Below are 16,750 nucleotides of genomic sequence, written 5' to 3' on the forward strand. Positions count from 1 at the left end.
CCACTTGCAGTTTTATGTTTTCCACCTTCCAGTTTTCACAATATCATGTCTCATTTGCCAACTAATTTTACTTAGAATCATTAACCTTGTCTTTTGTTTGTGTTCTAAACCCTTTATCTTTTAAAAAGCACTTTTGGTCATTTTTTAAGACTGTCCTATGTTCTATAAATTGCTTTGAAGCTTAAGGGTTTGTTGATAAATTAAGGTTTTTCTAGGTATTGAAATATCTTTTTTCAGTCTTCAAAGAGAAAAGCTTGCTTGGCCTGTCTTTGTGTTTGTGGAAATTATACCATTTATCTGTGCTTTGTGTAACTTTTTATCCCAAGTTCTCATCTACAAATGCTAAGGGTAGGATTTAAGGTCATTCTTAGCCTCACGTTTGTAAGATTTTGTATCTCCTTTATCTACCTTTGTCTTCAGAGTATAAAAACTTCACCAGCAGGTATGTAATAAGAGGAGAGGGAATTCAGAGGATTTGTTTGGTAGGTTTTCTGTTGTTACTCTTTTTCAAGATTGGACAAATGAGCAGCAGGGTATCATGGAAATAAACGGACTTTAAATTTGACCAATCTAAATTAGGATTCTACCTATGAGCTGTGTGACTTCAGACAAGTTACCAAATGGGACCCCACTTCATCTCTTAGGGTTTTGTGGAAGATTAGCTATATGTGCAAAGTACCTGGTACACAACTAGACTGACAGTTTTAAGAATATGAGCCATTATCCAGCTCTGTGACCTTGAGTAAATCACCTGAGATCTCTGTGCATCAAAGTCTTCATAAATAAAAGTGAGATAAGTAAAGTGCTCTCTTCACAGAGTTGTGAGACGAAATTAGTTTACTATAATAGAATGCTTAGAACCCTGTAAGCACTTAGGTGTGTAAGCTATTATCATTATTAACACTGTCAGTATCCATACTAAGAATATCAAGATTATTTCCTGAACCTATCAAATGCATTGCACAGAGTAGTTAAGTACTATCACTTTCATACGGCTTAGTTGGCAGGTTGGAGGGGGGTGTTCTCTACAATCATAGTCGTTCCCACTGTTAGCCTTCTTGCTTTAGGTGCATCTGTATCTCCATATTGCATTCCCTGCATAATTTATCAGCAACTTCCACACCTTTAGTATCACAGACTTGCTAACTTTTTGACATGATATCTGCTGCAAAAAGTAACTTCAGCCAATTTCTCAGTGTCTTCCTAAGCCATTTTCACTGATATCTTACTTTATCCAGTACTTTACAGGAAATCTAAAATTGACTGTGCATACTTGCCCACAGTCATGTAAAAAAAAAAAATTCATAAAAAAGGTTTAGCCTAGGATCTGGTACATAGTACACATCCAGTATATACTACCTAGTCTTACTGTTATCAAACATTTATATAAATTATTTCATTTAACCCTATGGTAGATAATCCTGTAAGGAAAATGCCCCATTTCACAGGTAAAATTAATAATATGCAGAAAAATAAATAAATTGAAATCACAAGTTAGTAAATGAGAAAGAGAGTAAAGGATTCAAACTGTGGTCTATCTTATCCCCAAACACTCTCTCCACTACATTTGAGGAAGCTTTACCATTTCTTCTTTCATATTTGTTATAATTTTTGGTTTATCCCCATCTCCTTTTTCAGCCTTTAGGGAAGAATACTACTTCATCAATTATTAAGAGCATTCTCCCTGAGATCTGTAAGTTTTTTTTAAAACCCATTTCCATTTGAGGTAATATCCTTTAAAGCTACACAAGACTGAGTGAAAGGCCCGTGGCTTCTGCCTTTCCTAAAAGGATAGTCCACATATGAAGTGCTTAAAAATCCTTAAAAATCAGATAGGTATAGATTCAAATACTATCTCTACAAAGAATAGCTCACAGGGTCACTGTGTGTTATTCTACTTTAATCCATACAATAAGTTTATGAAATCAGTATGCTTATTATCCATAATTTTTATCTGAATAGACTGAGGCTGAGAAGAGTCCTACAGCTCATGTGTGGCCAGACATCCTGTTGGGAGTTCCCAAATCAACACACCATCAGCCAGGTCTGGTAGGGACCCTTGTTCACTCTAGGAGGGCCTGGCTTATCCCCTTGGAGCCATGGGAGGGGTCATTAGACCCGGGATACTCATGCCCCTCTCTGCTCTGCAGCTTCCTTCTCTCAACTCTTGGTGTCATTCTTGGTTTTCCTAGCCCTTAATGGACTTTGTTTTTTCCTTAGTATGTTTAAACTCAGAGATGAAGCTTCCTTATTCCATCTGCTGCAGCTACAGAATACTGTTCTACTGCCTTGTCACTGTTAAGAAGACCAACAGAAAACACACACATCTGTGTGCTTTTGTTCAATATCACGCAAGCTCAAGGAAAAAAACACCTCTGTTATCATTGGCATATTATTATTAATAGTAAAAGAAAGATGAAGCAAGCATGGCAAATGGTTACTACCTATTTAATCTGGGTAATTTGAAATATTTTATAAATTAAGTAAAAATAACTATAAAGGACAGTATCATCTTACAAGTAACATACAAAATATAGCTTTCCTTTTACAGTCACTACTCACAGAATGAAAATACTTGTTACACATTGGAAAAATAAGGATATAGCCAAATATGTAAATGCATGATTACCCAGTAGTAGATTACTGAACTTTTCCCCTGAGGTCTTAAAATATAGACTTCTATTCCTCTTATTTAGTATTTGGTGGTCAAGGCTTTCAAGGGTTGTCCTCTAGAGTAAGGAACTGGCTATAAAATGGATAGGAAGGCATGGGGCCAAGTCTAGTGATGACCAGCTGGGCTAAATGACCAGATGGCAGGAGGCTGCACAGAGTGCAAATAATCACCATGGAGAAAGTCATCCTCCCACTCCCACTCCAGGCTAGAAAATACATTCATCAGCCTTCTGAGAGAGATTCCTTCTCTCATGGGCAGGCTTACTTTAACCAAGCTTATAAGATTAATGAATAAAATCAGAGTTGCCATATATTATTCTAATGAGAAATCTGTCATAGAGGCAGTGTGCTGACTCCCTGTAGAGACGGTTACACCAAGTTATAATCACAAGTTTACGTGATTAGCACAGCAAGAGAAAAGAGGAGTGGTTAGCTACCTCTGTTGGTATTGAGCTAGAACAGTCCAACGCTTTCATCTACACAAATGGAAAAGACCTCCCAAAAGGAACCAAATACTAAAAATAATCCATTGGCCAAAATTCTCTCTCCTCTAGCTAGTTCCTGGATGGACACTGCTAAAGTTTGTCCCATGAAACTCACATTGCTATGTCTTAATAGTCATCAAACCCCTCTGTGAATTCAGACTCTGGTTAATGTGCTAGTAACTCAATCATACCAGGTCTTATAGGCTGCATGTCAACTGCAGCATTAATTCTACCAATTATCTTTCTTAGAACTTATCTTAAAAGATCATGTAGCAACTTAAGTTGAGTCAAGGAAAGATGAGGAGATTTTAATGAGGGTCGGACACGACTGAAGCAACTTAGCAGCAGCAGCATGACATAATTCACGGTGCTCATCAGTGTATCCCAAGTTTCTAGAATAGTGCCAGTCACTTAGTAGACGTTCAATAAATACTTCTTATGTAAATGAAAAAAAACTTAGTTAAAAAAAAAAAAAGTGCTTCAGGGACTTCCCTGGTGGTCCAGTAGCTAAGAATCCACCCGGCAATGCAGGGGACACAGGTTGGATTCCTAGTCAGGGAATTAAGATTCCGCATGCCTTGGGGCAACTACTGAGCCTGAGCACCACAACTCAAGAGTCTGTGCACCTCAACAAAAGATACTGCATGATGCAACAAAGATCCTGTGTGCTCAATAAATAATTTTTTTAAAGTAGTTCAGTACAAGCTTAAAGCTCACACATTTTAAATAATCATTCTCACTGCTCACTTGATAAATACAATAATTCGGCTTGGCGAACTTTCTCCTACATATACTTTTCCACACTCAGCCTGAGTTGCTTAAAGAAAACCCCCAAATGTTATTCATCCCCCATCAGCCACTATTACCACTTCTATCACAAAGTACTACCATATAGGCCTGTTTTCATAGTATTCTTACATTATTTAAGTGCCCAATGGGCAACAGAATAAACTAAGCATCATTCTTAAGAAGATCTTATTCCCATACCAATGTGAATACCGATCACTCTTAATGTGTAAAAAAATAAGAGTATAAACATTACTAAAATCTAAATTTATTTTTAAAAATCTGAAACATATGGCACCTTGCTATTAAAATGGGCCAACAAAGTTTTTATTGAACTCAAAGTTCTAGAAGGTATGAACCCTACTATCTTAAGATAAGACCCACCCCAGTTTGTGTGCGCGATATGTATTTTACTCACTTTGTACAGGAACTTCTCATTATATTCACGGTCATTGGCTTTTACTATCCGTTCCACTTCTAAAGAGAAAGAGAAATCAGGTAAGAAATTAAATTTTCAACCAAAAGAAACATACAACTCATTAAACTAACATCACATTGGTTACTATGATTGTCATCAAGGTTGCAAGAATTCTTTCTTTTGAAATTTGAAGGGCATTGGTTTTTTTCCAGCCTAAATGTTGGAACGTGTATGGGAAAAGTCCCCAAATGGAAAGCTGAAGTGTTTTTCATTGTCTTTCTAATGCCAGCCATAAAGCAAAACAGTATGTGTCGCCAATTTCTATATCCCTTTCACTCCATAAAGACCCTTTCTGTTAACTTCAAGTAGTTTCTAAAAAAGAAGAAGCTATGTCAAATGCCACACTGGAAAGGAAATTTTGTTTTGCTATAGAATTATAAGACATAATAGCCAAACAAAACCATACTGAAGTGGCCAGTTAGGTCACTGACCTTATGGTTATGGAGTCAATGGTAAAATTTCTAAACAACCCATGCATAGTGAGAGGAACTTGACATCTTCAGGAGACTGAGACCGGCCCTTAGCTCGAAATGGCCAAAAAAATAAAATCTCTTCAGAAAGCAAATGCAGAATTCCAGCTCAAGGTAGCAACTTATGAAGATCTTGAAGTCCTCTCCTCCCACAGACACACCAAATCAACAGCTATACCTGGAACAAGTTCCTCCAAAAAACACCTAAAAACTAGCTGAGAGATGCCCTTCACATCAGGCAAACAAGAGGGAAACCAATCAAAGCAGGTAGGAAAGGCGGAGACACAATCTCACTTTAAATCTCATCCCCACACAAAGGAGGAGGGAACTCAAGACCCAGAGCTTCAACCTGAGAAGCGAAGGGTTCATACCCCAACTTTCCACATGGGTACCAGAGAGACAGCCTCCATAGCATCTGCTTCAAAGACCAACAGGGCAGGACTATGGCAAACTGAAGCAACAGCTCTTTAAAGTGCCTACAGGCAGACTCGCCGGCCCCCCTCCAACCCCCGCCAGGGCCCAGCGCAGAAGCAGCCTTTTGAAAAGCACCAGAAAAAGACTCACTTGATAATTTTAAAACATTGGTCTTAGGGGCAGGGGCCTCTGGCATACTCCCCAGAGATGGTGGTTGGTGGGTACAATCTCCCTGCTCTCCCTCTGCCTTGCTAATGCAGATGGGTGCCATCTTTTATTTCTTCCTTTATTCTTTTTTTCTCCTTGTCTTTTTTTTTCCTATTTCTCTTTTCCCTTTTTATCTTCCAACAGGTGCTATCTTCACACTCCACCTCTGCCACACTCCAGAGTTCTAGGATCCCCTGGAGGGGATGTCCAAACACACCTGGCGCCCCGGTCTCTACATCTGATGTCCCAGTTTTTTACAGCTGCTACCCAGGGAACACTCCTTGGCCACCTGGCTCTGAAAGCCACAGCCTTGTGTTCCTGGATCCTATGGGACTATAAAAATCAAAGATTCTATTCTTGGCAGACTACCATCCTCAGGGCACTGCACAGACAGCTGACTAAAACACATTTCCAGTCTTTCTGAGAAAGAGAACTACTTCCATATCTAAAACCTTGGGCCTGTGGGGCAGGCTTCTGGTCTGGCACTCTTACAGGGGACTATACAGAGGCTCCCAGGGAATAGAGGCCGAGGGACACAGTCTTTGCATTCTTTCTCTACCTCACTCCAGCTCACCAGGATCTTCAGAAACAAGCTTATCCCTTCTCTGGGGCCCAATTTTTCTGTCTACTGCCAGGGGACATCTCTGTATCACCAGAAAGCAAGTACAAATAACAAAATAACAGGACCACAAACCCAGAGATTATCATATTGCAGAAATTAAAATTTGTGAAGGGCAAAAAAAGCCTTTGACTGTGTAGATCACAACAAACTGTGGGAAATTCTTAAAGAGATGTGAATACCAGACCACCTTACCTGCCTCCTGAGAAATCTATATGCAGGTCAGGAAGCAACAGTTAGAACTGGACATGGAACAACAGACTGGTTCCAAATTGGGAAAGGAGTACATCAAGGCTATATATTGTCACCCTGTTTATTTAACTTACATGCAGGTTACATCATGAGAAATGCTGGGCTGGATAAAGCACAAGCTGAAATCAACATTGCTGGGAGAACTATCAGTAACCTCAGAAATGCAGATGACACCACCCTTATGGCAGAAAGTGAAGAACTAAAAAGCCTTTTGATGAAAGTGAAAGAGGAAAGTGAAAAAAGTTGGCTTAAAACTCAACATTCAAAAAACTAAGATCATGGCATCTGGTCCCATCACTTCATGGCAAATAGATGGGGAAACAATGGAAACAGTGAGAGACATCATTTGGGGGGGCTGCAAAACCCAAAATGAGCTTCCCTGGTGGCTTTGAGGGTAAAGCATCTGCCTGCAATGCGGGAGACCCAGGTTCAATCCCTGAGTCGGGAAGATCCCCTGGAGAAGGAAATGGCAACCCACTATAGTATTCTTGCCTGGAAAATCCCATGGATGGAGGAGCCTGGGAGGCTGCAGTCCATGGGGTCGCAAAGAGTTGGACACAACTGAGCCACTTCACTTCACTTCACTTAAAATCACTGTAGATGTCGACTGCAGCCATGAAATTAAAAGACGCTTGCTCCTGGGAGGAAAAGTTATGACCAACCTAGACAGCATATTAAAAAGCAGAGACAAAAAAAAAAAAAGCAGACATTACTTTGCCAAAAAAGGTCCATCTAGTCAAAACTATGGTTTTTCCAGTAGTCATGTATGATGTGAGAGTTGAACTATAAAGAAAGCTGAACACCAAAGAATTGATGCTTTTGAACTGTGGTGTTGGAAAAGACTCTTGAGAGTCCCTTGGACTGCAAGGAGATCCAACCGGTCCATCCTAAAGGAAATCAGCCCTGAATGTTCATTGGAAGGACTGACACTGAAGCTGAAACTCCAAGACTTTGGCCACCTCATGTGAAGAGTTGACTCATTGGAAAAGACCCTGATGCTGGGACAGATTGAAGGCAGGAGGAGAAGGGGATGACAGAGGATGATATGGTTGGATGGCATCACCGACTCAATGGACACTTGTTTGAGTAAACTACAGGAGTTGGTGATGGACAGGGAGGCCTGGCGTTCTGCGGTTCATGGGGTCGCAAAGAGTCGGACACAACTGAGGGACTGAACTAAACTGAACTGAAAGGGCAAAACAAGACAGTGCCCCAGAAACATCAGCAGAGCATGTTTCTGTAGTAAGAGTAGCAAATTCCCACTCTATGTGTACTGAACTCAGAGTTGACGAAAGGGCAATAACGGTGGAGCAATAAAAGCGATGGAAGAAAGACCAGTCAAGTAACAAACAGATGTCAGTGTTGGACTCTCCTAGTAACTGACTTGACCATCTCAACCTGGGATTCCCTTACTCCCACAGCTCTCCACCTAGATAAGTGACAGATTGTAAAAAGGATAGGGATGTGATAAGAGTTTGGCTTTAGAGAAGGTACACAACCACTTCATGGGAAATAGATGGGGAGAGAGTGGAAACAGTGTCAGACTTTATTTTCGGGGGCTCCAAAATCACTGCAGATGGTGACTGCAGCCATGAAATTAAAAAACGCTTACTCCTTGGAAGGAAAGTTATGACCAACCTGGATAGCATATTAAAAAGCAGAGACATTACTTTGCCAACAAAGGTCTGTCTGGTCAAGGCTATGGTTTTTCCAGTGGTCATGTATGGATGTGAGAACTGGACTGTGAAGAAAGCTGAGCGCCAAAAAATTGATGCTTTTGAATTGTGGTATTGGAGAAGACTCTTGAGAGTCCCTTGGACTGCAAGGAGATCCAACCCCTCCATCCTGAAGGAGATAAGTCCTGGGTGTTCACTGGAAGGACTGATGCTGAAGCTGAAACTCCAATACTTTGGCCACCTCATGCGAAGAGTTGACTCACTGAAAAAGACGCTGATGCTTGGAGGGATTGGGGGCAGGAGGAGAAGGGGATGACAGAGGATGAGATGGCTGGATGGCATCACCGACTCGATGGGCATGAGTTTGAGTAAACTCCGGGAGTTTGTGATGGACAGGGAGGCCTGGCGTACTGCGATTCATGGGGTCGCAAAGAGTCGGACACGACTGAGTGACTGAACTGAACTGAACTGAACACACAACCACAGAGATAAAGGTGACTGGAGAGAAGTAACTTGCAGGCCCATATTCCGGATGAGGAAAGGAACAGCAAGAGAGAAACAAAGAGGAGGCGCTAAGAAGGGAGATAAAGATAAGGAGATGAACAGGGAAAGAAGGAAGGTAGGAACATGACTTACCACCTCTACCCTATATGCCAGGCACCATGATTTATAAGAACTGATTCCTATTTCCCAAAAGTCTAAGAGGAATCTAAATGTCTCTACAGCCCCTGTGTTGGCTCAGCTTTCAGGTATGAAGTTCACCTCTAAGGACTGCTCCTGACAAACAATACCCTATCTTTGGTTATGATTGGACTCCTAGCATTTGTAGTGTTTATTTATCTGTTTGATAGCCACCTACATGACTTCCTTCTTTACCATTGAAAAAAGTCAGTTCCCTGAGTATAACTCTGAAATTGAGAACCCGCCAGGAAGCAACCTCTCAAACAACTGCCCTCTGAAAGAAAGATTTCAAACTCTGACTGTAAAAGCATCATCCTCTCTTTCCTGCTGATTCTCCAACAAAGAGCAAAAATATCAAAGCCGAAAATGAAGTTTTGGAGGCTAAGGAGACTTAAAAACTTAAAAAGCTAGATGATGTTTTTATTAATCCCCACATCGACCCAGGCATAGTAAAACTGCTGACAGGAAAACAACGGATGTTATTGGCCCACCGGCATCCTGTATGTGATTTCCAGATTAGCTGTAAGTTAAAAATCAGATGTGCTACTCTGCTCAGTGTTGTATGGCAGCCTGGATGGGAGGGGGATTTGGGGGAGAATGGATACATGTATATGTACAGCTGAGTCCCTTTGCTGTCCACTTGAAACTTTCACAACATTTTTAATTAGCTATACATCAGTATAAAGTAAAGCATTAAAAAATCAAATGTGCTCATATTAATTGGCTTTAGTTTAGATCATATAAATTCAGTTGATGATCATTTCGTTTTGTTTTGTTTTGTTTTCCAGATTTCCTGTAAGGAGGATCATTTTTAAATTACACATTTATATGAAGCGCATCCAAGCACAGAATTCGATAGTTCTATGTCTAGTTTTGCTTACTCTAAATATCAGAATCTTGATTCCTATCCAGTATCTCCATGAAACTACCTCCCCAAGGACTGAAAATAGTCATTTCCCAAAGTGGACAAAGGTATAATTTCTGTGCTGGGAAATTCTGGATCCTCTCCTAGTGTTCACACTGCTCTTGCCCCTTGAGACTTTGTTAGAGCCAGGAGGTCCTCTCTTCTATTTACATCTATGTGCTCACTTGGTAGCTCAGTCATGTCCAACTCTTTGTGACCCCCCTGGACTGTAGCCTGCCAGGCTCCTCTGTCCATGGAGTTTTCCTGGCAAAAATACTGGAGTGGGTTGCCATTTCCTTCTCCAGGGGGTCTTCCCAACCCAGGGATCAAACCTGCATCTCTAGAGTCTCCTGAATTGACAGGCAAATTCTTTACCACTGTGCCATGTGGGAAGTCCCTATTTACTTTTAAATTCACCTTATTAAGTCTTCATCTTTACTTCTATACTTTCAGTAAGCATTTTCTTTCTGAACTGAGTCTTCATGAAAAAAAATTCTGGCAGATTTTCCATCCATTCCTTAAGACCTGCAAAATTCTGGTTTTGGATCTAAATTCCTAGTTTTCTGCCTTTTACCTTTTTATGCTAGGCCTGAATTGTCTTTGTAGGAATTGACATTCTTTCATGTACTACAACAGTATGTGAGGGGATATAAACCCCTGTTGGCAATAAGTCACATCCTGCCAAGAAGAGGAAGCTGAGACCAAATTCCCCATAAACAACGCCCACTGAGAACTGCTCAGAGGTTCAATGACTTAATGCCTGCCACTTCATAGGCATCCTTCGAGATGGGAGAGTAATAAAAGTAAAGTGGTCACCAAGGGATTTATCATTTACCAAGGTAAGCTCATTCCTGCACAATTGGTGTCACTAAATGTGTCTGGTTCCAAAAAGAAGCAAAGTGATACACATGGATTATAAAATACAGTAAGCTAGCATATGTTCACAGTGAAATAAATGAAAGAGCTCACAGTTCAAGATAACATGTCCTTCTACTTCCCTTTCCTCTCAGGTCCCACTGAAATGACAGAAAATATTTTTCTAAAGAATAAAAACATAACCGTGTTAGAAAATAAGAATGTGAGTTAATAGAGGCTCATATATTTTAAAGACAGTCTAGAAAATAAAATAGAAATCAGGTGGAATCAATTTGCCCCCAAAAATAAAAAGATAGGAACAATGCTAGCCAAAAGAATTAGAAGAGCAGTTTTTCACAATGGTGCTCCATACAAGTTCCAAATTCAGCCAATAAATATAAAGATTGAGAGTGTGCTGTAGTTATGCCTATTAGCTTGGCAAAATGATTAATAGGATAGCCTTTTACTCTAAGAAGTGTCCTAGTTTGGGAATATTTCCCTAGTGGTCCAGTGGTTAAGAATCTGCCTTCCAATGCAGGGACATAGGGTTGACCCCTGATCAGGGAACTAATGTTCCATACACCACAGTGCGACTAAGTCCATGTGCCACAACAAGAAAGAAGCCCACTCGCCTCAAGGAAAGATCCCACATACCACAATGAAGACCCCACATGCTGTAACTAAGACCTGATACAGCCAAGTAAATAATAAATAATTTTTTAAGTGTCCCAGTTTGGAACATAAGCTATCTGACACCCTTAGTTTTGGAGCATTACCAAAATAATTAAATTGTAATTGAGCCAGTTGGGCCCTCTTACACACCCTTCCCTCACACATTGAAGAGAGCAGGCAACATGCTGAGGGAGGAAACCAAGAGTGGGTGTTCAGGCCTAAGAGAGAAGCAGCTGCAAACCTTCACAGCACCTACAGCTGACTTAAGCCCTAGTAAAACCTGCCTTCCTGGGGTAATTGTGGGATTCGTCAGATTGCCTGACTATACCACAACACTATAGACTGATTATCTCTTCTCAAATTCAAATGTTGAGACTTAATCCCTGATATAATATTTGAAAGCCTTTGGAAGGTAGTTAGGTCATGAGGGTGGAGCCTCCACAAATGGGATTAGTGCCCTTATAAAAGAGGCCCCACTGAATCCTCCTACACTGTTAGTAAGAATGTAAATTGATGCAGCCACTATGAAGAACAGTATGGATGTCCCTTAAAAACTAAAAATTGATCTACCATATGATCCAGCAATCCTACTCCTAGGCATAGACCTGGAGAAAACTATAATTCAAAAAGATACATTCACTCCATTCTTCCTTGCAGCACTATTTACAATAGTCAGGACATGGAAGCAACCTAAATCGTTATTGACAGGAATAAAGATGTGGTACATATATACAATGGAATATTACTCAGTCATTAAAACAAACAAAACAATGCCATTTGCAGCAACATGGATGAACCTAGAGATTGTCATACTGAATGAAGTCAGGCACAGAAAGACAAATATCATAGATTGTTTATATGTGGAATCTTAATAAAGGGTACAAATGAACTTATCTACAAAACAGAAGTACGGTCACAGATGTAGAAAACCAACTATGGTCACCAAGAGGTAAAGGAGGGGGGAATAAATTACAAGTTTGGGATTGACATATACACACTAATATATATATATATAAAATAGATAGCTAATAACCTACTGTACAGCACAGGGAACTCTATTCCACACTCTGTAATGGCCTGTATGGGAAAGAATCCAAAAAGAAAAGAGTGGATATATGTGTATATATATATATATATATACAGCTGATTCACTGTGCTGTACATCTGAAACTAACATAGCATTGTAAATCAACTACCAATAAAAGGTTTTTTGTTGTTTTTTTTTAAAAAGAGGCCCTAGAGAGTTCCTTTGCCCCTTCCATTATGTGAAGACACAGCAAGAAGACAACTATCTATGAACTAGGAAGCATGCTCTCATCAGCCCCCAAATCTGCCAATACCTTGATCATAGACTTCCCAGCATCAAGAACTGTAAGAAATAAATTTATATTGTTTACAAGCCACCCAGTCCGTGTATCCTGTTATAGCAAACAGAACAGATTAAGACACACGGGAAAACTTCTCTGTGAGCTGACTCTATCACTGGACCTCCTATTTAAAGGAGAAGCCTGTTAGGAAAAAGACTTTGAAACCACATTAATCCATCTAGTCCTTCATTTGTAAATACAAACCAGCAACCATAAGTCACGTAAGACATCTGAGAAAAACCAAGAACACAAAACAGAAGATTCCAAGGGGAAGAGATAATGCTGAAAACAGGTGGCAGAAGGGGGTTGTTTCTGTTTTTAATTCTAATTAGTAACTTGAAGATATTCAAGAAGACATGGCACCCATGAAACAGAGCAAGCTAATAGGAACAAAGAAAATATAGGATAAGATAAAAGCTCTTGGAAATTAAAAACACTTAATGCACAAACTATAATAGGAAAGACAGAATGAAAACTAAGACTGAAGAAATCTCTTAAAATATATATATGAAAATGACAAAAACGAAATGTGAAAAAAAAAACACTTGGGAGAAAAAACATAAACAATGGATGGAAGGAAATAAATAGAAGAAAATTTCTCTGCACAAGAATAAGGCAACTCTTCAAAGCAAAAGGGCCATCAAGTGCCAATCAGAATGAATGAAAATGAACCTACAAATATTCATAAAATTTTGGATTATAAAAACAAAGATAAAAACATTAAAAACTCCCAGAAGGAAAGAGGTTTTCCTCCAGAAAGAAGTCTTCCTCCATAAGGAAAAAAATGGGTAGCCCCAGAGTTACGAGAATTAGACCAACATGAAATTCTCATCGGCAACAAGGATAATAGAAAACACAGGAGTGATGCCTTCCAGTTTTAAGGAAAATATTTTGAACTTAAAATTCTATACCCAGTAAAATAATCAATCATGAAGGGGCAATAAAAACATCTTTAAACATGCAAGAGCGTTTACAAATAAGATGTCTCCAAAATAACTACCCAAGAATGTACAAGAAGAAGAATAATGGTGTAAGTATTGAAAGTAAAGTTGAGTGGAGGAAAAAATAGAAGGATGATGATCAGCTAGAGTCCATAATGAAAATAAAAATGCCTGACATGATGACCCACACATCTGTTCCAGGTGGACCACCAATTCTACAGAAAAAAGGAAGGCATGTCTAGTAGTAGTAGTGTTAGTTGCTCAGTCATGTCCGACTCTTTGTGATCCCACGAACTGTAGACCTCCAGTCTCCTCTGTCCATGGGATTCTCCAGGCAAGAATACTGGAGTGTACTGCCATTCCCTTTTCCAGAGGATCTTCCCGACCCACAGATCAAACCCGGGTCTCCTGCATTGCAGGCAAGATTCTTACATTTGAGTTACAGGGAAGACCTTTATTTCTTTGGGAAAGTACATTATGTATTAGCTCTTGGCTAAAACAATAATTTCTCTAAGAACTCCTCATTAAGTAGTCATTGTTTGATATAAAGAACATAAAGTGAGGACTTCCCTGGTGGCTCAGTGGTAAAGAATCCACCTACCATTACAGGAAACACGGATTTGATCCTTGATTCAGGAAGACCCCGCATGCGGTGGAGCAGCTAAATCTGGGCACCATAACTATTGAGCCTGCACTCTAGAACCTGGGAACCACAACTACTGAAGTCTGCATGCCCTAGAGACCCTGCTCCACAACAGAAGAAGCCACTGCAAGGAGAAGCCCACACATCACAACTAGAGTAGCCCCCACTAGCAGCAACTAGAGAAACGCCCATGCAACAACAAAGACTAAGAACAATCAAACACAAATAAATTGGTTTTTTGAAAATAACATAAAGTGAGATTTTTAGAACTGTGTTTTATAACAAGCCTAGGGATATCTCAAATACAATTCCAAGGGCCCAACAAGAGTTTCTGTAGGCCCAACATTCTGTAGTTTCTAAGACCCAACATCAGTTCTCTGCTGAACTGATGAAGTTCAAAAATGTATTTTAGGATATTTAAATGAGCAAATGAACTTCATGTCCTTTGAGCAATCATCTTAATTATTATTCCTCTCTAGTGAAGTACCGGAGAAGGCAATGGCAACCCACTCCAGTACCCTTGCCTGGAAAATCCCATGGACGGAGAGGCCTAGTAGGCTGCAGTCCATGGGATCGCTAGGAGTCAGACACGACTGAGCGACTTCGCTTTCACTTTTTACTTTCATGCATTGGAGAAGGAAATGGCAACCCACTCCAGTATTCTTGCCTGGAGAATCCCAGGGACAGGGGAGCCTGGTGGGCTGCCATCTGTGGGGTTGCACAGAGTCGGACACAACTGAAGCAACTTAGCAGCAGCAGCAGCAGCTGGTGAAGTACAAGTCAAGAGTCTTCACTTCTGTTCCTTAAACCTATAAAGTAAGAAACTGATTTCAAGAAAGAGATGAAGAAAAATGTATATAAACATGCTTTACAAAGTATGTGAAGATGTGAGAGAGGGGAAACAGAGACTTGACTCTTCAAGGAAAATTATAAAAATGCCTCTCAAAAGTGTTTACCTGACCCTAATCCCCCATCTTGTTGCCCCAGGGGATGTTAGCCCCCGCTTAGATCCTAGCTATACTTACATATGGCCAAGCAGACAACCATGGAGAAAGCGAAAAAAACATGCAAGGCCATATGATGACTGTGGTTGGCCCCTTTCACCATAAAAAGATCTTAAAATTTTCATTTTATTACTGCATTTGTATAAAGGGAAATATATTACTATTCTATAATAAAACATTTTTATAGATTTAAAAAATTATTCCTGTCAACTGCACTTGTGCTGAACACTAAATGACTATAAGGTTGAGATTGAACTTCCTAGAAAATACCTGGAAAGCTGCTACTCTGTGTTGCTATCTAAGTATAGATGTATAAGGCAGAAGAGCAAGCTAGTAACAGTGCTAACATTCTTTTGTGACAGCTGAGGAGCCTACCAAAGACATGTGCTTGGATAGGAAGCCATCCTTCACCATTTCAGTGGGCAAGACAATAGCCATTAGCAGAAGCAAATTTATCTTAGACATTGTTTTTAATCTGCTCCAGAAGAGAGGCAAAGAGGTCATTAAACCCTCAAAATCCTTCTTCATACAGGGTGCTGGAAATAGACTTCACTCCTCAAATCTCAGCAAGGCCAAAATAATGTGTCTGCCTCAATCAAACAAAATATCATGGAATGCTTATCTTTGAGCCATGTGCTTCCTGTTACATAGAGAAGATAACTAAATGAGGCTACCCCATCTATTTTATGAAATGATTATAAATCAGTTAAATGTTAGGGAACATTTATTAAAAAGAGCAACCTGAGTTTCAAAATATGACCTGGAGGAACCCCCTCCCTCCCTGAAATAATTTTCTTATAGGGCTGACTGTTTGACTTGGTTGCAGACAATAAAACCATATCCATTTATGTACTATGTACGCTTGCCTTTCCTTATGGAAGGAGGAGATGCATCTAGAAAAACCCAAAAGTGTTATCAGATCACTAAGACATAAGCTGAAAAGATGGGAGGGACATAAGACTACTTTGCTGGAAATTTTTAATTGTAGGCACAATGCTGTCCTCATGTTAGCAAGAAGTTTTAGACTCATAAATATGAGGTTGATAATGGGGACTTCCTTCACGGTCTAGTGGCTAAGACTCCACGCTTCCAATGCATGGGGCCCAGGTTCAATTCCTAGTGGGGGAACTGGACCCCACATGCTACAAGTAAAGATCCTGCATGCCACAACTATGACCCAGTGCAGCCAAATAAATGATTTTTAAATGAGTCTGATGAAGGAGCCCTCAGAAGAATAAGTCAAGATAGTGAAGCAAGAGATTTGAGATCTCCTTCCACCAGATCATCTGTGTGAGCACTTTTAACTCAGGAAACGCTCCTTACCTGTGCTTCCTCAGTAATAGAATGCCACATTATGGTGCCATCATTTAGTGATAAAATGTTTGCAAAGCACTTTATAAACAGAAAAATACTCAAAAATGCCTTTTTTTAATGAAAAAAATAACAAGAGGTGAAAAAGAGGAAATCATCTAAATTCATATAGTCAATGTCACTATTATTACTATAACTGAAAAAGGTCTGAAGTAATTTTCTGAATATTTTCAGTAGAAAATTGGCAAATACCCATTGATTCTATGCTAGGTTATTGAAGGCAACACCCACTTCCTAATCTGGGCTCTTCTC

General features: G+C 39.9%; 1 protein-coding gene across 6 annotated transcripts in view; it reads right to left on the reverse strand.

Moving 5' to 3' along the window:
• ATP8B4 (ATPase phospholipid transporting 8B4 (putative)) overlaps positions 1-16,750 on the reverse strand; it is a 305,125-nt gene that overhangs the window by 210,096 nt on the left and 78,279 nt on the right. For all 6 annotated transcript variants that reach the window (XM_061157127.1, XM_061157129.1, XM_061157123.1 and 3 more), the window contains exon 3: positions 4,363-4,421. In XM_061157127.1, the coding sequence (XP_061013110.1) occupies positions 4,363-4,421 (59 nt within the window). The remainder of the gene's footprint in view (positions 1-4,362; positions 4,422-16,750) is intronic.

This window comes from Dama dama, chromosome 12, assembly GCF_033118175.1.
Source record: "Dama dama isolate Ldn47 chromosome 12, ASM3311817v1, whole genome shotgun sequence".
NCBI classification, from domain to species: domain Eukaryota; kingdom Metazoa; phylum Chordata; class Mammalia; order Artiodactyla; family Cervidae; genus Dama; species Dama dama.